The following is a 25,584-nucleotide window of genomic DNA, read 5'->3' on the forward strand; positions in this document are numbered from 1 at the left end:
CCTGGGATGAAAGAAGGCAAAGGAATGATGCATTCACAGGCGAATATTTGTTGTAGTGAGCATATTTAGGTACCATTTTTTTGTTTCATGACAGGCAGGAACTGTCATCTACCCGAGCATAGCACGAAGCTGCAGAGGAAACCAGCTTCTCAAAAAGAAAGCTGGGCAGCTGAACAAGAATTCCTGCTGGTACGAGAGACCGAACCCGGGACCAATGCCCATCCGGGGTGGTCGCTCCTACCTGAGCTGACCGAGAGGCTTGCAGATGGCAGAGCGAGGGTGAATTAATCTACAACTCGAAGCACACGGGCATTGAATATGGTAGTTCAGTCCTGCGGAAACCCGCGAGGAGGAGGAAGGGTCACGAAAAGGGATGACAATGCTTTTCTTTCGTGAACCTTCCTCCACTTTGCGGGATTCCACAGAACTGGTTTGCCATATTCATCGGTTGATTCATGAATGAGCACCTGCGCAACTGTATAATGGCAGCATGGACGGTTATACGATATGCGTCTAGCTATTCGGCTAGATAGCGTGGACAGCAATGTCTGCTCGAGCGTTTGCAAAGAAAGCTTCGCTTGAAGATCAAGAACAGTTCGAACTTAATGTTAATGCCTTGGCCGAACACTGTGCAGCCACATCAAATAACTGGGAGAAATCTCGTGTGATTGCTAAGGAACGAAATCATTCTTCGAGTCTTTATCTTGAGTCCCTAATCATCCAAACCACGGCGCACACTCTTAATCGCAACGAAGGCAATCTGCCGTCCATGTATGCCAGGTGCCTTAATCATGTTTTGAGACGCACATAAAGGGCGCCAGCTCTGCCGCTTCTTTCATTGTGAACAAGGCTCCCGTGGGGGAGCCGAAACGTAAATAACTCTTTTAAACCATTTTTGGTCGGTGTCTAGACCTCTTCCTTTTAAGTATGCATCATCCCGACCAGACGGGCTTCCGTCATACTCTCGACTTCGTAATGTCGTTGTGCTTCTGTAGACTAGTGTGTGGGCTTCAGCTACTCTAGTTTATATAAATTTCGCCATAAATATAAAGTAAGCGATGATGAAAGCAATAAAAAAAATTGAGAGGACACCACGGTATCGACGCCAATAAGTAGCTAACGATCATTCACCCACCCTAGGAGCTTACCGAAAGTGATCAAGCACGGGCTATATGCCTCGCACATTGTTTTAAACTTTAGTCATAAGGATTCACTTGAAGCTGTACTTGTCCTTCTCTTTAACCTGCAAGTCGTAGTGTCGATGAAATTACAATGGTGCATGGCAAACTGTATACATGATGAAAAATAACGACTATTGTTATTCATAACTTCCTCCGAGGGAACACACTTGAGGGCACGAAATTGTGGAGAGCAAGAGGTGCACAAGTTTTTCTAAAGGGCACAGTACATCCTCGTTTTTATTCGCCCGTCTTCTTCGGCATATAGCAAAACGTGCCAGCAGCATCAGTTTGTTGGCTCAAAGGTCTCTGAGCACGCTCATACAGTTCGCACGGGAACGCAGCGTTGTCTCGTTGCTGCAAGCTGGGCGTTTTCATCGTTTGGGCGCAAACTTCCCGCACGGCAACGCTGGCAAAAGCGGTTTATGCGAATGCGTGACCTGTCGGTGAGCGTCGGTTATCGAGTTTTTCTTTTCTCTTTCACATGAAAGGAACATGTTCAAGGCAAACTGGCACCTATCCTAGCAGGAAGGATGCCTTCACACTGAGCTATGCCGTAGACAGTAAATACCCACTTTGCAGTGGAGATCGATAACGGCAACCTTTCTCCACGGCTACACCCATTAGAGAGTTATCGAATTGGGTATACCAAGCGACACCCAAGCGTTGACCAGGAACGCAACCTTCATTGCGTACCCTTTGCGCTCTATTGTGCGTCCGGAAGTTTGCGTCTCTCAACTCTTTGGCACCCTCACCTAATACTCTCCATTTTTATTCCTGTCGGTGCACATATGCATTGCGGCCAATTGCTGTCGACTATTATATTTCCTGAACAAGCTTCATTACGCACTCTCGAATTAACCTACGCGAAACGACAAAGAATTGCTAGGCAGGTTTTCTGAGCAGATATCTCGCAATATCTGCTAGTCGCAAGATTCCTACCAAGGCGACAATTGTGAGCACTGACCCGCGTCGGCCCGGAATCGAAAAAATGTGCTTGGAAGTGAATATTTAACAAGCTAATTATTGAGTTCAAGTTACATAAAGGGCTTTAGTAATACTTAAAAGGTAACTAAGTAATTAGCGCACAGTTGCCGATGAAGGAGAATAATCTATCGCCGAAAAAAAAAATAATAAGCAGTGTTTTTGAGAACTCCTTAAAGTCTTCGCTCTAACATGCAGTATAATGGCAAACTGAAAATACGGAATCACTTTTTCTACATGATTGTCGTGTTTCCGTTTTAATGGGCAATATTGTTTTTAGCTTTCCTGTTACTTTTAAAGAAAGAAATATATTGCGTTTTTGGTTAATTTCCGCCTCGCCATAGCCTATTCTTTTTCCCTTATTTAAATTTTTTTTTTACTCTTTCAGTTTTCGGTTTGGTTCCGATGCAACAACCGTTGTTACTTAACTAGCTGATTTCATCTGCTTGGCGTGACTGCTCCTCTACAAGTCATGCCAATGTAAATGCACGCAAAAGCATGCCGTCACAAAAGCATGCCGTCACAAACGGCCATAAAGATTGCTAGCGAGGACGACCTTGAAAAGATAATTTAAACAGTGTTGGCTGACTGTTATGGCGGTGAATTACCAAGTGCTTGTTTCACCTAATCTGATAGCCTTTTGCCATACGTCTTTAAACTCTGTGCTACATTTTCAAATACGATCTGCCCAAGGGAAACACGACAATATTACATACTTACTAAGTGACTTCTCTTTTAAATTTGACACAGTTATGATGACAGACACATGGTATAACGAAGAATGCGATACTTTGTGTCTTGAAGGCTACAAAAATTTCTTTATGAACTGCACAAATCGGCGTGGAGGTGGTGTCGCTTTTTACAATGACATCTCTAAAAACTATGACCTACCAGAACACTCGGCATTTACCGATGACTACGAATTTTTATGTGTAAGAAATAGCTTTGAGCTAGCTACTGTGGTGTATCGCCCTCCAAACAGCAACCTAATGTCGTTTATGAAATATTTTGAAGCATTTTTGGAATACGCTCGCTCGGGTAACTTTACATTAATTTGTGGTAGTGAATTCAACATAAATGTTCTTGATGACACACATATTGTACGTGATCTTACGACGCGGCTACTTTCATGAGGCTTTGTTAATATAATCAAAACACCTACTCGAGTAACTTCCACTTCGGCTGCTCTAGACTTGCTTATTACAAACTGTGAAACTACAATTCGTGACGCTGGTGCATTAGCATGGGAAATTAGCGACCATTGTCCAATTTTTATGTGTTATGATGCTCCGGAGAAAACTGGAAAACGTCAGTGCGACTCAGTTACTTTTCAGTGTATCTCCGATGATGCCTTAGAGGCTTTCAAATCTAATATTTCCCTGCTTTGCAAGATTGGTCTTGCGTATATGAAAAAAAAATGTGAATGACGCATATTTGAAATTTCTGGAGACATTTACGAACATTTACACGGCGCATTTTCCCTTTAAAACATTTAGACCACCCAGAAAAATAAAGAAACCGTGGGTAACATTATCACACAAAAGGGAAATAAACCGCAAAGATAGGTTTTTTTCACACTTTCTTATAAACAAGATGTCCTACTGCGCTGAAGAAGTTAAAAGAAGTTAGAAATAAGCTCAATTCGTAACTACGGCGAGCCAAGACAGCTTATTACGAAAATATTTTTGGTAACATTTTGAACAATGACTTCTCCGCGGCATTGAATGCAGTAAATAAAGTTTTAGGCCATGAAAGAAAAAAATGCGTCTCCAGAAGAAACAACACACAAAAACAGAGCGTATACACTGCTGGTGCTCTGTCGGAGTTTTTGCCTGAGTCATCGGCAATAACACTCCTGCTACAAAGCCCCACCTCGGCGATGACTTGGCCAATATCTGCACCGAAAGTACGTCATTTCATCCCACCGACGAAGTAGAAATTTATGGGACTTTTATGTCTCTGAAGAATACGAGAGAACTAGATATCGAGAACCTCCAAATTAGGCCAATCAAAACAATACTTGAATACATAGTGCCCGTACGTACATATATGTATAATTTGTCGATACAATCAGATGAATTCCCAGATGCAGTGAAAAGATTAAGAGTCTATGTTGCATATAACGGCGGAGACAAAAGATTATATTATTAGATTAGATTATTATTATATATAACGGCGGAGGCTAAAGATTACCGTCCGATATCGATTATACCTATCTTTGCTAAAGCCTTTGAAAAAATCTTGCATTATTGGCTCAACAACGTTTTTCAGAGGATACAGCTTTTTTCATAATCACAACATGGTCTTCGTAAGGGTCGATCAACGGAATCAGCATTATTCGAATTGAAAGAACACGTACTAATAAACAACCAAAAGAAACTGATAACTGTAGCCTTATTATAGACTTTAGGAGGGCGCTTGATTCACTTGACCATAAAATTTTAACACATAAGTTACCGATATGTGGAGTACGTGGTAAGCCTTTATTTTTAATCAGATCTTACCTTTCCAGCAGAAGCCAGTGTGTATGTATCGGCACGCACAAATCGTCCTTACTAACAATAACGATAGGCGTACCACAAGGAAGCGTATTGGGACCGCTTCTGTTTAATGTTTCCATAAATAGCATAACTAACATTCATTCGACAGAAAAGTTCATTATATATGCAGATGATTGCACCGTACTTCTTTCTGGTTCTGACGTGACCAAATGTCAGTTGAGTGCAACCATATACTTAACAAGCTTGTCAGCTGGTCTTCATCAAACTCCGTTAAAAATAACCCTTCAAAAACAAAAGTTATGTTCTTTCGAGCCAGAAACAAGGCTATGAGGCTAGAGCACGTCAATAGATGCGGAAGTGATGGCATTGAAATAGTTGAGGAACACACTTTACTCGGCGTAACAGTATCTTCAAATCTTACGTGGGATTCGCACATTTTAAACCTATGTAAAAATCTTGCGTCCGTCAGTGGTGCGATGTCGCGTTGTCGTGCGCTTCCTTATATTACGCACTGTTTGTTTACCGAATTAATTATTGTAGCTTGATCTGGCTAACAGCGACTAAAACGAACTACAGAGAGAGAGAGAGAGAGAGAGAGAGAGAGAGAGAGAGAGAGAGAGAGAGTCGCCTGCAGAACGACGCCATGACTAAATGGCGCCGTGACGCGCGCCCTGACGTCTTCTGAGCGGGTGGTCTCTACTCCAGCGCGTGTTACTCCCGCGGTCGGTCGCCCTGAGGGGCAACGTTCCATCGGTTTCGCTCGGCCTTTGTCTTTCAAGAGCATAAAACGAACATAAAAAAACGAACATAAAGAAAGTTCAAATATTGCAAAAAAAAGTTATACTACAGATTGCATACCTTGAATATTATGAATCTAGTGTGAGCGCTTTTCAAAACTTCAGCATAATTCGTGTAAAAACCATGTATTACTATTCTGTTCTGCCGTCTTTTTATAATTCATATAAAATATTTAGGCAGTTCTTAGAAACAACCCAGATATTATGCGTGTACAGGCTTGTGTTAAATACACGCTGCACAGACATGTGGTTTCTCCCAAGTTATCGCACAGATTACAAACTACAAATGCTGCAACACAATCTTCTTTTACTTGTGAACAAATACAAAGAAACGCAATTCATGTCGAAATCGCAGCTGCGAGCATTTTTTGTAAAAGCACAGTAAGAAATGTTTGTCGCATCAATTATTTTCTATTTATATATATATATATAGTCATATCATGAGAAGTCAACAAACACTGACACCAAGGACAACATAGGGGAAATTACTTGTGCGTAATAAATGAAAATAAAGAAACGATAAATTAATGGTAATTAATGTGGACGGAAAAACAACATGCCGCAGGCGGGAACCGAACCCACAACCTTCGCATTTCGCGTGCGATGCTCTACCAATTGAGCTACCGCGGCGCCGTTTTCCCATCCACTTTCTTGGGTATTTATGTGTCCTAGTAGAACCCTGGGAGTGCCAGTTGCCTTTATTTTGATTTATTAAGCACAAGTAACTTCCCCTATGTTGTCCTTGGTGTCAGTGTTTGTTGGCTTCTTATGATATGATTAATAAAAATCGGGCCCCTCGGTTAACCCCCTTTCTTCTCGTTTATTACATAACGAGGGTCTCGACTCCGGCAACATTGATGCCTTCAGGTAGCATATGTGGGTTTATTGACCAGTTGACTTCACCCAAAAGATCACGTTCTCGTGACGCCTGCGGCAAAAAGGACGTTCCAGGTCCGCGCCAAGGTCTGTGAGTGGTGGCGCTGGCTAAGGCTCCCAGGGTTCTACTAGGACACATAAATACCCAAGAAAGTGGATGGGAAAACGGCGCCCCGGTAGCTCAATTGGTAGAGCATCGCACGCGAAATGCGAAGGTTGTGGGTTCGGTTCCCGCCTGCGGCATGTTGTTTTTCCGTCCACATTAATTACCATTAATTTATCGTTTCTTTATTTTGATTTATTAAGCATAAGTAATTTCCCCTATGTTGTCCTTGGTGTCAGCGTTTGTTGGCTTCTTATGACATGACTAATAAAAATCGGGCCCCTCGGTTAACCCCCTTTCATCTCGTTTATATATATATGTGTGTGTACATAATCCTCGTATTTCTGATTCTTGTATATTGTTTATGACCATATATATATATATATATATATATATATATATATATATATATATATATTCTTGTGCTGTGTTTATGAGCATATATGCTTAAATATTCACTTCATGTATTGTTAAGTATCTCGCTTTTGCCGTTTCGCTGTATCTGCCTTGTAACGGCTACTTGGGCCTCTGTCAAGCTGTCTACACAGCTTTTAAGCCCAGGTAGCCATGCCGTACTATCTGGTGAATAAACTGAATTGAACTTAAAATATGCGTCCACCCCTCGAAGCGCAGCCCCAATGCCTTTTTATATGTGCACGAACAATTAACTCTGGACCTCGATAGCAACGCTTAATACTATGTCGCGCAATAATTATTTAGCCTCGTTTGGCTATGCTAAACGGAATTAAACTGTCTCCACGTTATTTGTTCCGGTATTATTTGTTTGTGCACTTCCAACCCTCTCGTAATTTCAGCGTGAGACCAAGTCGAGTTTCGCACTCCTTGAAGCGTAGCTTGAAGCACGCACCGGCTGTATTCGGCAAAACACGATGCACGATGAGCGTGCAGCCTATATTTGAACCTGTGAAGAGGGACAGCCAACAAAGTTTGCACTGGGAAACTGACTTGGTTGTATATTTAAGGAGCCCGCGTAAGGTATAGATGGATGCTCTTCCAAAATGAACTAACTATTGACGATGAAGATAGCTACAGGGGCTTGTTGGTACGGCATATCTTATTTTTTGTTGTAGCACAAGCTTGACAAGGACAACAGAAAGGCACATCTGACACACACAGTGCTGTGTGTGTCAGATGTGCCTTTCTGTTGTCCTTGTCAAGCTTGCGCTATAACAAAAATAAGATAACTATTGACATAATTTAAAAATATCTTCAAGACGAAGCTAATAAACACTTACTCCCTAAAGTATAGCCGACAAGACGCAATAGAGGAAGGTTAATATTCACGAAGAAGGTCCCCAAAGAAAACATTTCTTGGATGACTTCCCATGTATTGGTCGCTATGTATCCTCTCGTCGATGCAGTGGCCACACCGGGCTGCTTTTCTGGCCGAGGAACTTGTGTGCATCTTCGCGCATGCATTCTCGGCATGCAAGCGGTCTCGTGAGTTGATCTCATGCGTGCACCACTCGTTTATTTTGTGCTGAAATTCAGTTGTAGGCACCGAATATATATGTAGCGCTGCAAAAGTTCTGACGGGTGGACAGTCTCGGGGAGGTAATCTGTAAGAGTCCACCGAGCGGACATGTCCATTTCGTCTGCTGCTCAAGCGGTGATTGGCTGCGGTGCCTGGCTGCTGTGCACGCGCAGCCAACAACAGCCAATCAGCACTTCAGCAGCAGACGCAATGCACATGTACGCTAGGCGGAGTCTTACAGATTAGCTCCCCTGATTATTGCGGCCTTCCATTAGTTCTGCCCGCTACAGCACAGGGGGCGCTGGCTAACCTATTTCTATCCCCTCCTTGCCCATTACGTCTAGCAGAATGTTTTAGAAGGTGAAGGCTTAAGCCTTCAATGGTCTTTGTTATTGCAAACGTTGAAAAAGACTGACAAGTGGCGTAACAGTAGCAAAACATCTTTTGCATTAACTACTGGTAACGCAATAAACTGTAAGAAATTTGTTGCCTAGCAGGTAAACGATACTATAATCAATATTGATGATGTCTATCTCGCACAAAAGAAACACAAGGTACGCACGAGGTATAGATAAAACTGTCAGCATAACAAAACAATCTGAAGAGATAGTGGGACGGTTGTCGTAAGGCGCCTTGTCAGCACTGCCGGCCTTGGCGCCGCTTGTCTTGTGACGCACACGGTGTGGCGCGACAGGTATGGACCAGGCCGGTATGCGAGCGCTTGATGTGCATTGCAGCTGCAGCATACACTGTGCGACGTTGTCCGCTGGTCAGTGACGGCTTTCGGCACTCGAGGCCTTTAGTGCTCTGCTCAAGTTCTCAAGGGCTTGGGAATTGTGCGGCCGGCTTCGAAAGTTGTAGCGCCTAGTATCGCGTTGCTGTGTGATTTTTCTCACTTCCTTATTTTTTATTTGTTTCTTCTATCACCTTTCATTCCATTTGCTCCTTTCCCCTGCACAGAGTAGCCGGCCGGTACTTACACTGGCTAACCTTCCTGTCTTTCCTTCTCTTATCTCTCTCTCTCTCTCTTTCTCTTGTTCACTTGTACATATGGAGCAAAAGCGAGGATGCAAAGGACTCCCCATTTATTGGATGCGGTTAATGAAGCCGCTCTGCCATTACATGTAAGCGTGAGGTGTCATCGTGGCGTCGTTGTAATCATCCACATCAGGATGGAGGGAAAGCGCAAAGATCTCCAATTGCAATAATTCTACGTCGTCTATTCCATGCATGGAAGTTTCCTAATCTCACCACATCACATTTTCTCACACCTTCGTGTATACGTTTCCATTCTCTTGGCATACATTCAGCAACTACTCTAATGGCCCGACCTTTATTTGTTCAGCGCAATATAAGCCCAACTCAACTTTCTCAGCAGTAATACCACGTATACCCACATTTCCTCTCTTATGAGTATCACCGTCTTCCTATGTCTCCTAATATTACGCCAATTATTTTTCCTTCTATCTCTTGTTGTCATTTCATTATCGTTAGCATTCCTCGTTATCCTCTAAGTTAAGGCCCCATCAGTTATTACTGCATGGTGCATTGATTACGTGCATCTCTTTTTAAGGAGACTCTCACGCTGCCGTTCACGACTGCAGCCTACACATGCGCTACCACCAAAGTGTAGTTTGCAGGTATAACTCGCTTCTTCATTGCCTAAAGACTATCATACCCTCGCCAAGCTGTTGAGTATTAGTGTCATGGATGATTAATATTCGAGCCTTTTCTAATTGAGGTCAATTGTACTTCATCTCCAGTTGTAAGTCGCGTTAATAAAGTGGAGTGATTGTGATCCCTGCCCTACCCAACATCGTACACGTTGCTGGCTCCAGCGTGGAATTTCGCTTCTCTTATCCCCGTTTGGACTTTTCAATTTCACGTTCGATTACTGCGTTTCCCGAAGAATGTATTGCTTATTCACAATTGATTACTGCCCGTCACCAAACTATATCGCTTACATTTTTCTAGAGTCGATGCCACACTTTTTCTTCGTGCCTGCTTTTTCCTTACGTTTGCATGGATGCCTCCCGATGACTAAACATTTTTATTATTTCTCATTGTTAATTAGGCGCCCTCATAAATCCCTTCTACCTTTTTCCCAACGTGACTGTAAGTTGGTGCATGGACTTATGCGACGTGTAAACTGCGAACGGATTCATTTTGCCCGTGCCAGTCTCGCTCACAAATAGCGCATGCCGCCTTTCTTCGCGTTTGCCTCTACACACTGTTGTGAGTCGAACTGACATCTGTAGCGTTGACTTTTGCTTGTCGCTTGTCGTGCTCGCAAATTGACGCGCGTTCGGGCTGCACGCGAGCCTCGCAGCTGTGGTAGGAATTTAGTCGCTATCAAAACGAGGGCCCGGCTGACGCCCGTTCACTGGTTGGGCGCACTGTTTGCCAGAGCAGCTCCAGCTGGAGGCCGGGTGACGTTTTCTTTTTTTTTTTTTTTGACGTTTCCGATAATAACGCTTTCAGATGTTTTCTATAAAACGGCATTCACATATTGGATGCCAGTTTAAGTGTTACGAAGTTAGCTAAACATTCATTATAACTTACTCATTTCAACATACCACAAAAAAATATTAGAGACTTCTTCAGGCTTACCCGCCGCGGTAGCCCAGTGGCTATGGTGTTGCAATTCTGAGCTCAAGGTCGCGGGCTCGATGCGGGGTCGCGGCGGCCGCATTTATGTGAGGGTCAAATGCAACAAAACGCTCATTTGTTTAGATTTATGTGCATATTAAAGATACCTCAGTTAGTCAAAATTATTCTGGAGTCCTCCCACTGCGGCGTGCCCCGTAATGTGATCGTGGTTCTAGTACGTAAAACACCAGAATTCCTTTTATTTTTCTGCAGGTTTCTTCTAACAACATACAGCTGGCCTTATCCACATGGAAGGATTCATATTCGTTTGCAACTTCGTTTCTGTCAACAGAGACAGCGATGATGCAGGCCGATGAACAACAATACTTATTTCCGACTATGAAATGTATGGCAGCGATTTTCCAAGGTGAACGAGATAATTTCTAGCTTTACTCATTATCAAAAGCTAAATGAATTAGGCTTGCACTCGTGAAAACTAAACGTATTATACCCCGTGCTTAAAGATAACATAGACAGTTCTCGCCTCTTTATTGTTTTTAATTCACAACACACCCATATTGCAGATGGTCGTAAGTCAACCGGGGCTTAATTTTCGTCCAAGTTGAGAAACCTAAGTTAAATATATGCTAACTTTTCTCCTAACTAGATGTTGTGTTTCACCACCGCTCAAAGCCTGTATTTATATACGCGGTCTAATTCGGACTTAATCTTGACTGCATCTTAAAATGGGAGTATACAACAACATCAACATAAGTATGATTATTATAGTGCAGCAAAAGATCTTCCGTTATATTGAAAACATTAAACCTCCAGGTACGGATACGAATGCTTTATAACAGCTAAATAGTGTCCATGTCGATAGCGTCAAGTCGTTCCGTTTGTTCCATACACTATAGCTTTACCTCAAGTCTCAGATATTAATCACGCCATGTCATGTTAACAACGTTAAAATGTCGTGCACTTTACCTCTACACGAACCCTTATATCTGTTCGATGCCACGTATTCGAACATTTTGAAGGCACAAATCAATGGCCCATAAAGTTCCGCGACACGCTAAACACAGTGAGACTACAGTAGGCTGGAAAAAGAAATAATTACAGAAGCATGCACATTTGGGTTGGTTCGTCTATGACTGGATCATTGTGTTCTTTTGTCTGTTTCCTCCTAAAAAAAACTGTCGTGTTTTTTTCCCTCCAGACTCTGCGCTGTTCTTTAAAGCGACGAACGATACAGATTGTTCAATTTAAGTTGCTATTGCACTATACCGGTTGACTCGATTTGTAACACGTTTGTAATGTTCTAATACGTTTGTAAATTGTAATACGTTTGTACGATAATGCCACCCTCAAAATATATTTGAATTACAGAGTGCCTACAGAGCTTTGTCAAGCTGCTTCCGGGGCTTTCAGCCAGTGCGGCTAAGCGTTAAGCTTATTGTGTGGCTAATAGCCACAGGAACATTCTGCAGCTGACTTCAAAAAAAAAAAAAAAAAGGTTTTACGTTCCTGTGAGAACTAGCTTTACTGAAACAAAAAAAAGAAAGAGATGTCGTCACCCTCCAGTTGTAATGGCTACTCCTTTTAAAATAATAGTAACAATATTTTTTTTTCAAAAAATGTCGTAAGATAACAAGCAACCACATTATAGGTTATGAAATTTAGAGCAGAGTTTGCTAAGAGTAAATGAAATTGCTTGGCGAACTGCCACCAATGACATTATGTTAATAATAATAATAATAATAATAATAATAATAATAATAATAATAATAATAATAATAATAATAATAACCAGCCTACTTTAGGTCCATTGCAGGACGAAGGCCTCTCCCTGCGATCTCCAATTATCCCTGTGCTGTCGCCAACCGATTCCAACTAGCGCCCGCGAATTTCCTAATTTCATCGCTCCACCTAGTCTTCTGCCGTACCCGATCGCGTTTCCCTTCTCTTGGAACCCATTCTGTAACCCTAATGGTGCAACGGTTACCTAACCGGCGCATCACATGACCTGCCTAGCTCCATTTTTTTCTCTTCATGTCAATCAGAATATCGTCTATACCCGTTTGCTCTCTGATCCAAACCGCTCTCTTTCTGTCTCTTAACGTTATGCATAGCATTGTTCGTTCCATCGCTCTTTGCGCGGTCCTTAACTTGTTCTCAAGTGTCATTGTCAGTCTCCAAGTCTCTGCCCCATATGTCAGCACTGGTAAAATGCACTGATTGTACACCTTCCTTTTCAGTGATAATGGTAAGCTTTCATTGAGGAGCTGGCAATGTCTGCCATATGCGATCCAACCAATTTTTAGTCTGCTATGAATTTCCTTCTCATGATCAGGGTTCCCTGTGATTAGTTTACCTAGATAAACGTATTCCTTCACAGACTCTAGAGTCTGACTGGCTATCCTGAACTCTTGTTCTCTTGCCCGGCTATTCATCATTATCTTTGTTTTCTGCATATTAATCTTCAACCCCACTCTTACACTCTCTCTGTTTAGGTCCTCAATCATTTGTTGTAACTCGTCTGCAATGTTGCTGAATAGAACAATGTCATCGGCAAATCGAAGGTTGCTGAGATATTCGCCGTCGAACGTTACTCCTAAGCCTTCCCAGTTTTATAGCTTGAATATTTCTTCCAAGCGCGCAGTGAATAACATTGGAAAAATTGTGTCTCCTTGTCTGAACCCTTTTTTATAGGTATCTTTCTACTTTTCTTATGTAGAATTAAGGTAGCTGTGGAACCTCTGTAGATATTTTGCAAGGTATTTACGTAAGCGTTCTGTACTCCTTGATTACGTAATGCCTCTATGACTGCGGGGATCTCTACTGAATCAAATGCTTTTTCGTAATCTATGAAAGCCATATAGAGAAGCTGATTGTACTCTGCGGATTTCTCGATTACCTGATTAATGACATGGATGCGGTCCGTTGTAGAGTATCCCTTCCTAAAGCCAGCTTGTCTCCTTGGTGTAGTAAATTCCAATGTTTACCTTATTTTATTGGAGATTATTTTGGTAACTATTTTATATAATACTGGGAGTAAGCTAGGAGGTCTATAATTTTTCAATTCTTTAACGTCTCTCTCTTTGAGGATTAGTATAATTTTCTAGTATAATGCATTCTTTCCGTTTTCTGGGACCCTTGCGGTCGATGGACACTTCGTATAAAGAGCCGCCAGTTTTCCAAGCATTACGTCTTCTCCATCTTTAAGTCGACCGTTATGCCATCTTCTCCTGCCGCGCCTCCTCGTTTCATGTCTTGCAAGGCCCTTCTCACCTCATCGCTAGTTATAGGAGGAGTGTCTGTATCCTATTCATTAGTGTTGCTAATTCAGGTATCCTGACTCCTCTGGCTACTGTACAGGTCAGTATAGAATTCTTCCGCTGCCTTTACTATATCTTCGAGATTGCTGATTGTATTACCCTGCTTATCTTTCAGTGCATACATCTTGGTTTGTCCTATTCCAAGTTTATTCCTCACTGATTTCAGGCTGCGTCCATTTTTTACGGCTTCTTCAGTCTTGCTCATGTTATAGTTTCGATATCACTCACTTTCGCCTTTTTGATCAATTTTGACAGTTCCGCGAATTCTGTCTTATGTCTTGAGTTGGCTACTCCCATTCTTTGTCGTTTCTTTATTAGGTCCTTTGTTACTAGAGGGAGCTTGCCTACTGTTTGCCGTAGAGCCTTGCCTCCCACTTCAATGGCTGCTTCTGAAACCAGCCTAGTTACGGTTTCATTCATTGCCTCTATGTCATCTTCATCTCTCTGTTCTAAGGCTGCATATTTGTTTGCAAGTACCAGCCTGAATTAGTCTGCTTCTAGGTTGACCTGTTGCTTCTTGACCAATTTTACTCTTTCTCTCTTCAAATTGAGGTGAATCCCAGCCCTCACTAACCTAAGATCACTGCACTTTACCCTACCTATAACTTCTACATCCTGCACTATGCTGGGATCGGCAGAAAGTAGAAAATCAATTTCATTTCTTGTTTCACCATAAGGGCTCTTCCAGGTCCACTTTCTGTTGCTACGCTTCCCGAAAAAGGTTTACATTGTTCGAAGCTTATTCCTTTCTGCCAATTCTACCAGCATCTCTCCTCTAGCGTTGCTAGCTAGAATTGACGCCGTACTTGCCAATTGGTTGTTCACTAGCCTGCTTTTCCCCCACTTTTGTATTGAAGTCGCCCATTACTACAGTATACTTAGTTTGTACTTTTCTCATCGCTAAGTGAACATCTTCATAAAACTGATCTACTTCATCACAATCGTGACTGCATGTTGGAGCGTAGGCTTGTAATACCTTTATTCTATACCTCTTATTAAGTTGGATTACGACTGCAGTTACCCTCTCTTTAATGCCATAGAATTCGTCAATATTGCCCGCTATTTCCTTATGGATCATGAATCCTACCCCTTATTGCTTCTTATCCTGAAGACCTCTATAGCAGAGGACATGTCCGTTATTCAGCAATGTATAAGCCTCACCAGTTCTTCTAATATCACTAAGGCCGATGATAACAATGCCTGATTATGCCTCAAAGAGACCTGCTAAGCTAGCCTCACTTGAGAGGGTTCGGGTGTCAGAATTTTGGGGCCCTCGGTTGTGTTCACGTGACCGTGCCGTGGCTCGACATTCGTGGGAAAAAAGGTAGAGGGCGTTCGTCGGAAGTACAGACTGTTCGCAGAACGAGCTTATCAAACTGAGGTTTCTCGTGGGGAATTGCAACGGTCTGCTCCCCATCGGCTACAGAAGCTCTTGTGCCGTCTACTTTGCATGCACCTCTAAGTCGACGCCTCTAAGTCGACGGAATGACGCATCTGTGATAACGGACATCCCCTACACGTGTTGTATACACGGGGAGAAGCGCAGGATACGAGAGTGCGTCTACGCTGCTGTGAAGTGGAGCCGTGCCATGCAGCGAAACATGCCTCCCGACTTGCACGTCACCAGCGTATGTTATTTTTTTTTATTATTATGGGGTTTTACGTGCCAAAACCACTTTCTGATTATGATGCACGCCATAGTGGAGGACTCCGGAAACTTCGACCACCTGGGGTTCTTTAACGTGTACCTAAATCTAAGTACACGGGTGTTTTCGCATTTCGCCCCCATCGATATGCGGCCGCCGTGGCCGGGATTCGATGCTGCGACCTCGTGCTCAGCTGCCCAACACTATAGCCACTGAGCAACCACGGCGGGTCTCGCCAGCGTTGAGCAAAACGAGAGCGGTTGTTGCCTCACCTGCGCGCCTTATCCCCCTCTCCCCTTCAGAAGAACCCTACCTATTATACAGGGTGTTGTCCCACGTAACTTTAGCCAAACTTTTAAAATATGCAAATGCCACGTAGCTGGACAGAACGAAGGTAACGTTGTTTGCCGTCGCTCGGAGATACTGAGATTATGTTTTTTTCATTCCGCCTGATTAGATAATTAGTCTTAATTAATTATTCGACTTCTCAAACATTATAACTATATGAAAAGTATCAACGCGAAAATTTTAGAGCGACATGAAAAACTCGCGATACAGCTTTCTGTTGCTGAATACGAGCTGCATAAAAGTGTTTTTCCGAGCGTGAAAGAAGCCCGCGAATGCACGCAAAATTACCGCGCGACTTGCCGCTCGAGGCACTTTGCGTGCATACGCGGGCATTTTTCACGCTTAGAAAGGACACTTTTATGTAGCACGTATTCAGCAACACAAAGCTGTATCGGGAGTTTTTCATGTCGCTCTAAAATTTTCGCGTTGACACATCTCATATAGTTATAATGTTTGAGAAGCTGATTAAATAATTAAGTCTAATTATGCAACTAGGCGGAATGTAAAAATAATCTGAGTATCTCCAAGCGAGCACAAACAACATTACCTTCGTTCTGTTCAGCTACATGACATTCGCATGTCTTTAAAGTTTGGCTAAAGTTACGTGGGACACCCTGCATACTGTGCCGAGGAAAGCATATGTCGCCTTGAAAAAGAAACGTCCACTTGTGGAAAGCTTGACATCCGCTTTTACCTTGTTCTCGTTTTGCTCATCGTCTTGAATTTCCATCTCCTCGCTTCCCCGTGTTTTCCTTGGACTTTACCAACGTGTAATTCTGGTAACACGCTCAGATTGCGCAACCCAAACATGAAGGTTCAGCTGCCAGTAGCATTGAACAAGCAGTTATTTTTTGCAATTTTACCACTGAAGCATGATCGACACTACCTTGCTGGCAAGGTCACCTGGCGTACGCTGTTCAAGACGTCGCTGATACTATAGGTTTTGCCTGGGAGGTTGGCCCGTCCTCTCACGCTGGATGGTGTATTTACTGAGAACGCTGAAAGGTCATTCTCGATGCTTCGTTGCGTAAATCGAAAAGGGCGCTCACTAATGACAAATTGTAACATTGGTAGACATATGCATTCACATATTACAGTAAACTGTAATGGCGATAAACCCTTCTTTTATTGTAAATCTTGATTGTAACTAAGAAACGTCCTTGCGGCTGTAACTATTCTTTCTTCTTCGAAATATGTTGTTCTTATACTGTGAGCAAAATTATAGCTGAATAACACACAAAAAAAAAAAGAAAGAAGAAAGGCCGAGAAATTTTGAATGTAATTGTACCGTAAAAATGAAAGCACCAAAAAAACTCCAATTTTTTGCGAAAAGAAAGAAAGAAACAACAACTCTGAAATACATCTGGCTTTTCTGCCCCGGAATTAACTACGAAAAACAGGGCATAAACTGCTTTCTGAATACGACCACTGGATGTCTAGAGATTTCCGTTTCACGAGTTCCTTCGCTCTTCGTGTTAACACTAAATTTGTCGCAACGCACGTTGTCCATTAGCTATTCGCCCTGTTGTAATGACTCACGGCGTAGGAACATACTTGCACTATTCCCTAAATCGTCTACTACATTGCTTGAATTGCGTTTCCCAAGCGCAAAGAGTAAGGTGTGCTGTCTTGGTGCTCGAGTGAAAAACGCTGCACACAATTTGCAACACATAAATGTGACGGTGTCATTACGCCTACAGTACTTGCAGTGCAGCTTTCACCCTCATGCGGCCGCTTTTACGCGCTGCGTTCAAGCTGTCGACCGAGACAGATTGCACGCATAGGCAGGCACTTCCTCGCACACCGTGTGTGGCTCTCGCTTAACGATCTCGCGTATTTGGCCGCATAATTTAGCGAAGCTCGGCCGGCGCCGCAGTGTTTCCATCAGTTCTGAAGCGCTGTTTAAACGCCACGCGTCCATTAAGTGGATGAACCGCACGGCGGCACGCATAACGCACGTCGGGGCGCAGCGCGCATTCAGTGTGCAACCGTTTTGCATCTTCTGCGCATAACTAATATATGCGCGCGCTTTTTACTTGGCCGATGGTGGCGACGCGAGGAGCCCTGGCAGTGCGAGGTTGGAAGGTGCGGTGCGCAGTCTTTGTTTTGAACGCCTGTTCAGGTGCCTTTACGCACGCGCCAAAAACCATGGGAATTACGTAAATTCTGCTGACGAGTTTTGGTATGTACACCTTTAAGTTCAGGGACTATAGAATTGCTTAAACGGGGAGCGTTTTCGGCCTTTTTGTGGATATTGCGAGAGCGCGTCTGTCTTGTGCTACTTTGTCATGCGCATATTGCAAAATTTGGTATCGTGTTACCTTTCTACTTACACCTATTACGTATATTTAAGTTAAGCTGCTTACATTTTGCTGCAGCTAGCGAACTACGTAACAATAAGGTGTGATTGTGTGCTGCAACATATATGTATGTCGCTAGCTTGGTTTGAATTCATCCGGTGCTCTTGCTTTCCCAAGTTCTCTAGCAGATTCCTCTAAACAATAAGGGACCGAATTCCCAGAGCTTTTGCCCTTTGCCCGCGGCCCGCCATCTGCGCTGATAATGTGATAATAAGGATGAATGATAATAAGGATGAACTGGAATTCGCTCTCACTAACAATTCTACCGTAACATGAATACGAGCTAAAATATAGCAAGAAGAACGGACCCGTTTGCAAAAAAGAGCTCTTACGCTGCAGTTGTTCGGGAGAGCGAACTCCAGTTCATCCTTACGTTGGTCACACCAGCGCAGATGGCGCGCCACGGGCAAAGGGCGAAAGCTTTGGGAATTCGGCTCCAGTATTTCCTAAGAAAGCGCAGTGTCTCGCATACATAGGCTGTCCGAGCTAACGTTAGACAAGCTGTTGAGAAAAAAAGAAAGATTAATAAAACACTGTGCAAGATGCAATTTTAACACCTACAGTGTTCAGTCATCCGACCTTTCACCTGTGAACCTTATAATCATATCTTGCACCGTTAATTGTTTATCTTTTTTTTTCAACAGCTTGACTAACGTTCGCTGGGATACACGGTATTTAAGCTGCTGGTCAGCATAAACGAGCATGCTGGCTAGCAAGTGCTCTGAACCATGAAGGGAATACTGAAGACGCCTTGCGACGAGTATGGCGATTTGAGACGAGCCTGGCTGCGTCTTTAAGCACAGTCAGACTCGGTTAACAATAGTAGTCTATAGAGGACCATGCAAGTGTCCAAATAATTTAAAGAATGGATAACGAGATCTATTTGCTGAAATGCCAGCTAAAGGGGGCACATGAAACGTGAAAGGTCGTGTTTATTTTCTCTTCCAGAAATATGGAGGCCGTTTGCTCGGAATACCTGGTGCCTAGCCAAAGGATGCTTTTCAGGTAAGTGCAAAGGCGAAAGCCGCAGTTTTTTAGGGAAGCGAATTCTCCGAAGATGCTCAAGGCGTCGCCACAGGTCAGACTAACTCGGCCGTGGATTTCCCGAGAAAACGAGCACTGCGCTATGAACTACTAAACCTTGAGAACAGCGTAGTACAAAAATGCTTGGTTTGATAGATGTCTTTGTGCCCACCGAAGGCAAGTTCTGGACAGTTATACGCAGTTCTTGCTGAGAAGAAGACATCGTTAACGATGTGTTATTGTCTTCAGTGATGCGTGATTGGCGACGGAAAGTGTTAATAAATGTTTCATATGCATTAATCAAGAAACAAGTAGTCATAGAAAGCTCGTTATCCTACGGAGGTTATGAGTGGAACGCAAGTGAGCTGAGCTGAGCAGGAACCTCTGGTGTTTTGTGGGTCATGTACTGCGCAGAACATATAGCAGCCGGTCATGTGTGAGAAAAACGGAATGGGAGCCTTTGGCTGTAAGAAATTCGATATCTCTGGGAGAGGCCTTCACACGCACATCTCTCTCTCGATGAATGTAACGATATCATTAAAATGATTTCGTTACATTCATCGTAGCCTCCTTTTTTCTTAAAACAAAAAATATCTAATATATATATATTATAAGCGAGAAGAAAGGAAATCGAGGGGCCCGAGAGAAAGAGAGAGAAAACACTTTGTGAAAAATGCAGTGTTTAGCCAGCGTATTTTCGCCTACACGTTGCTCTGCAGGGAATGAAACAAAGGAGAAGAAAGGCCCCAGAAGAGGGTTGGCAGAAGAAAAACGAAAAAAAGAAAAATGCACGCCGTGTGATGTTATCAGCAGTAGACTAAGTGTCTGATGCGATGAAGGTAGGCGGTAAATGCAAAATAAGATCATAGTCTTGATGAGACGGCGCGCGTGAGTCATAGTTTACACAGCATACCAATTGACTCAGTATGTGTAAACAAGATGTCCAGGGCTTCGCGCTGGAACCCGATTTTTATTATTCACATCATAATAAGCCAGCAAACAACGACACCAGGAGAACGAAGGGTAAGTTATCTGCATTTCTTAATCGAATAAAGAACGTGATAAATACATGGCAATGAAAGTGGATGAAAAAACAAGTGGCCGCAGATGGGATGCGAACACATGTCTTCGCATTACGCGTGCGATGCTTTCACCAATCGATATACCACGGGGCGGTTTCCCAATCTACTTTTATATTCACTCATTTATCATTTCTTTAAGTCAATTAAGAACTGCAGATAATTTGGCTTTTGCTGTCCTGGCGTCAGTGTTTGCTGGCTTATTATGATATATATATCGTTAGTCATAGGCAATGTTCATCGATATGCAACTTTGTGTACTACAAGTACACCACATAGGCCCGTAATTCTTCATAAAATGAGTCAATATTAATGTTGTCACAGCTGGTATACCATTGCGTTAGGTCCGCTTCTGGAGGACCTGGAGGCATATTTTTCGTTTACAAAAATGTGCTGCACACTTTAGAAGAAGCTTTAGATTTCACATCCTGAATACGTGGCCGAGTGGGTGCCACGGTAGTTACGCTGTTTACGCGGCTGTTTGATGCTATGCCAGTATAATGCATAATGTTAATTCTTTCCGCCCGATTTTGTAACATTCCTATTATCGATCGGCCGATTCTGACAATAATGCGAACCTCCTGCACGCAAATTAAAAGATACTTACATTATTACGGCCCCACTCTTTGTCATGCTGACGCCAGGCAGCGCATGGAGCGTCGATTGGTTCTCAAAGCGCATAAGCGCAGGCCGATGGCTGGAAAGAGTAGCTTTCGTTGCGAACGGTTGCTGTTGTAAATGACGTATTATTTAATCCAGCGTTCCATGCAGCTCGTTACAATGGCGGGCCGAATGCACAAAAGGTGCCTTTCCTAAGAGCATTTTATCATTGGCCGGCGTTCTTTGCTAATAATATGCGAACGACCATGTTTGACCGGCGTCTGTTCTTACGGAACATATTACACTGTAAACGGAAATAACTCCGAGGTGGGAGTATACTGCTTGTCCTATAGCGACCCCCCGGTTCGGAGTTTTTTTTGCTCCTTATGATCGGAGTAGAATTTTTACTCCGTACGAGCGGAATTTTCGCGTGGAATTATGGGAGTTTTTTTCTGTCTTTTCTTTATTTTTTGCTTTGCTATTGCCGGAGTTCTTTCGAGGTGCAATGGGAGTATAATAAGAGCCATGGCGTGAGTTTGCGCGAACATGTTTACATGCAGAGGCTGCTGGTCAAATTTCGAAATATGCACACGAGACCGCGTCGAATTCGACGGAACAAGTCAATGAAAGCACATATATCATGACATACATGAACATTTCAGAAACACCCAATGCAGAAATTTGAAAGACATCACACGTACACGCGATACTCAAGAAGCAACGGTGCCAGTATATATAGCCACGATATTGTGTGCCTCGAAACCGCCTAGGGAGCAGCTGTGCTGTTTTCAGAATTACGACTCACATGCTCGTTCATACGAGATCTCTCTCTCTGAAATTAACAGAATACCTTAAGCAACACAAAACTGTTAATTCAAAATAGTGAGAGAGAAAAAGTTAATGGCGTAATTTTTCAAAATTATCATGCCATTCTGTGAGTGCTGAAGCGACTTCGCACACTGCCGGCGTTCGCGGCCAAAAAGTAGTGCGTTAGTTACAGTAAGCAAGAAAAATGTAAGTGCATGTGTTGCATAGCAAAATTAAATTTTTGCGATATAGTGGTAGCGTAGCAAGAAATTATTACGTTTGAGCATGACCCGCAGCAGCCGACATAATTAACACCGAGAAATGCGCAGTCATACATTTTATACACCGCACTACTTGCTCTGCGTCCGAGCAATCTGTCTCGGTTGCGAAAAGGAGCTACATCGCTGATCTGTCGAGTGAATCCCTAAACTCGGAGCCAGCAGGCATGCGTCTAAATCAATGTCTCGGATAGAGCGTAATGTTAATGCAATATAGGAAGCAACGACGTGACCAAAACATATATGCGCGATAACAATTCGATTCACATCGCTCAATAAGAAGCTTTATTTTCAGTACGCATACTTATGTCCTACCGTTTTTCTTCGGGCGAGGATATCCGTTCACAGATACATAAAAACAGTTGCTTGCACTCCGGTCTTTCTCACTGGCAACACAGCACCGCAACGAACTTGGGTTACGCCATTCATGCGCGACTAGCACGGATGTCGTCGCTCGAACAGTGGCTACTGTTGCCATTGCTACGCGGTCCTTTCAAACACTATACTGGACGTTGTCAGCATGTACTAAAAGGTCATATAAGTCGCATTTCACGTACTGAAGAACACAAGACAGGGTGACGCAGCACGAAAACACAGCCAGAACGTGAGCCGACATCACGAGCCAGTGAGCAGCTTCGAGGTATACCTAAGCCTTTTTCCGCACTTGAAAACGTGGTTCTTGCAATCATCGTTGTCAGCAAAGCGATCACAGATAATGTACTTGATGCTGAGATACAGTGAGCTTCAGGCATGCCAATAACACTTTCTGGAAGGAAATACGGGAAACAAATTGACGAAACGCTGTCGCGGAACGACACTTCACAGACGTAAACAAACCGTCAGCCATGAGCACTGCCCGCTCCGCCGAACGCGCCCGGTCGCTGGCGAGGCGCACAGCCTCATGGGAAGCGCCACGTGACCAACCTGTATCGGCGGATGGGAGTTTTTTTAAAACTCCCTGTCGGAGTTTCACGGGAGAACAAGATTTTTAAGCGGAGTAAAATCGCGTCATGTCGCCTTAATACTCCCGCAGCTAGCCAGCGGAGTGAAACGAGGGGATGGCGCTGTTTTGCTCCCATACATCGGAGTAAATATTTGAGAGGGGAGGTTTTAGGGCACATCACCTCCTAAAAACTCCCAGGTGGGTTTATTTTCGTTTACAGTGTAGGGTAGGACGTACTTTGTGAATGAGGGCCAACGTCTTATGAAAAGGCAGCGCAACATAGGAAACATTCTTTCTGTGCATGTCGGATGCGTTGGACTCCATCGCACGGTCTGGCATCGTGGCATTGCGCTACAGCTTGTTGTTTGCGTATCGCACGATGCGATAAGGGCAGGCAAACGAGCGTGTGCTCGTCTTCGTATATTTTTGTGTCATGTATGCCACCAGTATGTAGGTTCGCCTTTGGCGCTGCGGCGGCTGACGGGCGCGCGTGCGCAGTGTGGGCCTGGGCCGCGCGCACTTCGAGAAGCAGCCGCCGTCCAACCTGCGCAAGAGCAACTTCTTCCACTTCGTGGTCGCGCTGTACGACAAGGCCGGCCAGCCGGTGGAGGTCGAGCGGACCGCTTTCGTCGGATTCGTCGAGAAGGGTCAGGTGGGTGCGAACGGCGCGTGTATGCGCTAGCTTTCACCGCTATAGCCCGTTCTTGGTGAAAGCGTCAAGTTTGCCTAATGCTGTACGCGTGTCAGGTTGGCAGAAACAGTCTTTGATTGCATTGAAATGGCCCGTCCGTAAGGCATTAAAGATGCGCACAATGGTGAAGCGGTGGTTAGGCCATTCAGAATATGCAGATAGTGCAGCTACTGCAATAGAGCAAGAAAAGTGAACTATAATTTTACGCTAAAATTATTAAAGACGATATACATCGGCTCGCGCGTACACGAATTGAATACGTGAAACAAGTGAGCGAACATTTTGTAATTTTACCTGCCAAAAAGTGTTCTCGAATGATCGAGTCGCACGCAAAACTTAGTTTGCTTGCCACAGTTGTACATTGTGCTCTATTGGACTTCAAGAGAGGCTTACAGAATAAATTACTCGGGAAGATCATTCATTACTCGCCTTAAACAAGTGTTGTAATTAACAATGTTCTCTACGGATAAAATGTTAATAGCCTGTAATGATGAAGAAGCGCAATTACTAGAGAAAACATACGTCAAAAGGCTCTACCTTTGCTAGAAATATGGATTTCAGCAGAGGCAAATAAATGTATCTCTCATTTTAAAATGCTTTAGTCTTCAGCGTTATCATACCGCATATATACCTATAGCTTGCAGCATTTACAAAACAACAACAGTTTATGTGGCAAAGAAACTGAAATAAGGAAACTCACTGGAACAGCTTCACGTCAGAAGAACGCATGAACCGGCTGGAGCCCTTTCCCAAAAGGGCAGCGCGGTCTCCCCGTGGCGAGGTTCGCGACTTCGGCAGGTTACTTTGTCTCGTTCTTTTCTACCTCGTCAAAAGAGGCAGCCTCTCCAAGTATTTCACATGCGCACACGAGCACTCAGTGATGGTAATTAAATGCGTTCTTTGACTGACTTTCGAATATTCTTGCTGAGCAGAGTGTCGTGCGAATTCTCGTGTCCTTGCGGCTGCCTTCGACTTCACATGCAGAAAGTGAAGATCATTCTTCTCCGGAATGGCGACGCCAACAGCAATGGCCTTGAAGTCATTAAAAGCAGACAAGAGACGACATTTGTTAACTAGATAGAATCGCTTTAATCCTCGACGAAGTAGCTGCTGCTAATTAGGCGTCGCTCTCTTGCACGCGTAGGTCAACTGACGGACTTTATTCTGAGCCCACGCAAAATGCGTACAGCAATAAAACAAATTTTGCGTCAACGTGCGAGTACATTCGTCGAGGCACTCGGTAATCGTATGAGCTGCCGTAAACTTAATGATGACGAAGCTTGCGTATTTACACTGCTGAGCACTTACTTTGCACGAAAACAAGTGCTCAGCAAATGCTGACCTCACGTGCGAGCTTCGCATCGATTTGCGCTTTATTGGTCGCAGCCTCTTGTTGTTTACTGGCGCGGTGGTTTGTATAGGCGCGGTTACAGCGAGGGCATTGGCCGAAACGACTCGCGAAGATTCGACCCAATACCGGTTAGAAGGCGCGGCTGCATAACGCCGTCGTCCCGTCGGCTTAAAGCAGCACGCAAAGCTCCTCGTCATCAAAAAATGGCAGCAGACCGGGATGTGCACTATCGCCGCTACCACAAGAGTTGCACGAGGCACCAGCCCACCACGCCTTTACGGAAACTGCAGGTGTTTGTAAAAGCGACGCCACAAGCAACGTAGTACGCTTGAGCCGCATTGGGGTAGACCAGTCGAAGACGCAACAGAGAGTCAACGGAGTACAGTCACAGGAATGCGAACATGCCGCTTAATTTGAATCATGCATTGCGGCGAGCAAGTGCAGGCCGGGTGTCAGCGGAGAGCGCTGGTTCGTCGGCACTTTCGTTGCAGATGGTCGGCCCGGCCAGTCCGCCAGCGAATGTACCATATACAGCTATGACCGAGAGCGTTTGCTGAGCATGACTCAAGGCACTTTATTATGGCAAAAGGCAAAGAT

General features: G+C 43.8%; 1 protein-coding gene across 1 annotated transcript in view; it reads left to right on the plus strand.

The window, feature by feature from the left end:
* Positions 1-25,584, plus strand: part of kn (EBF transcription factor knot) — a 136,286-nt gene that overhangs the window by 16,282 nt on the left and 94,420 nt on the right. Inside the window, exons 2-3 of the mRNA XM_075677209.1 lie at positions 19,164-19,220; positions 23,444-23,597. Coding sequence (XP_075533324.1) covers positions 19,164-19,220; positions 23,444-23,597 — 211 coding nt within the window. The remainder of the gene's footprint in view (positions 1-19,163; positions 19,221-23,443; positions 23,598-25,584) is intronic.

Source organism: Dermacentor variabilis, unplaced genomic scaffold, assembly GCF_050947875.1.
Source record: "Dermacentor variabilis isolate Ectoservices unplaced genomic scaffold, ASM5094787v1 scaffold_12, whole genome shotgun sequence".
Lineage (NCBI taxonomy): Eukaryota > Metazoa > Arthropoda > Arachnida > Ixodida > Ixodidae > Dermacentor > Dermacentor variabilis.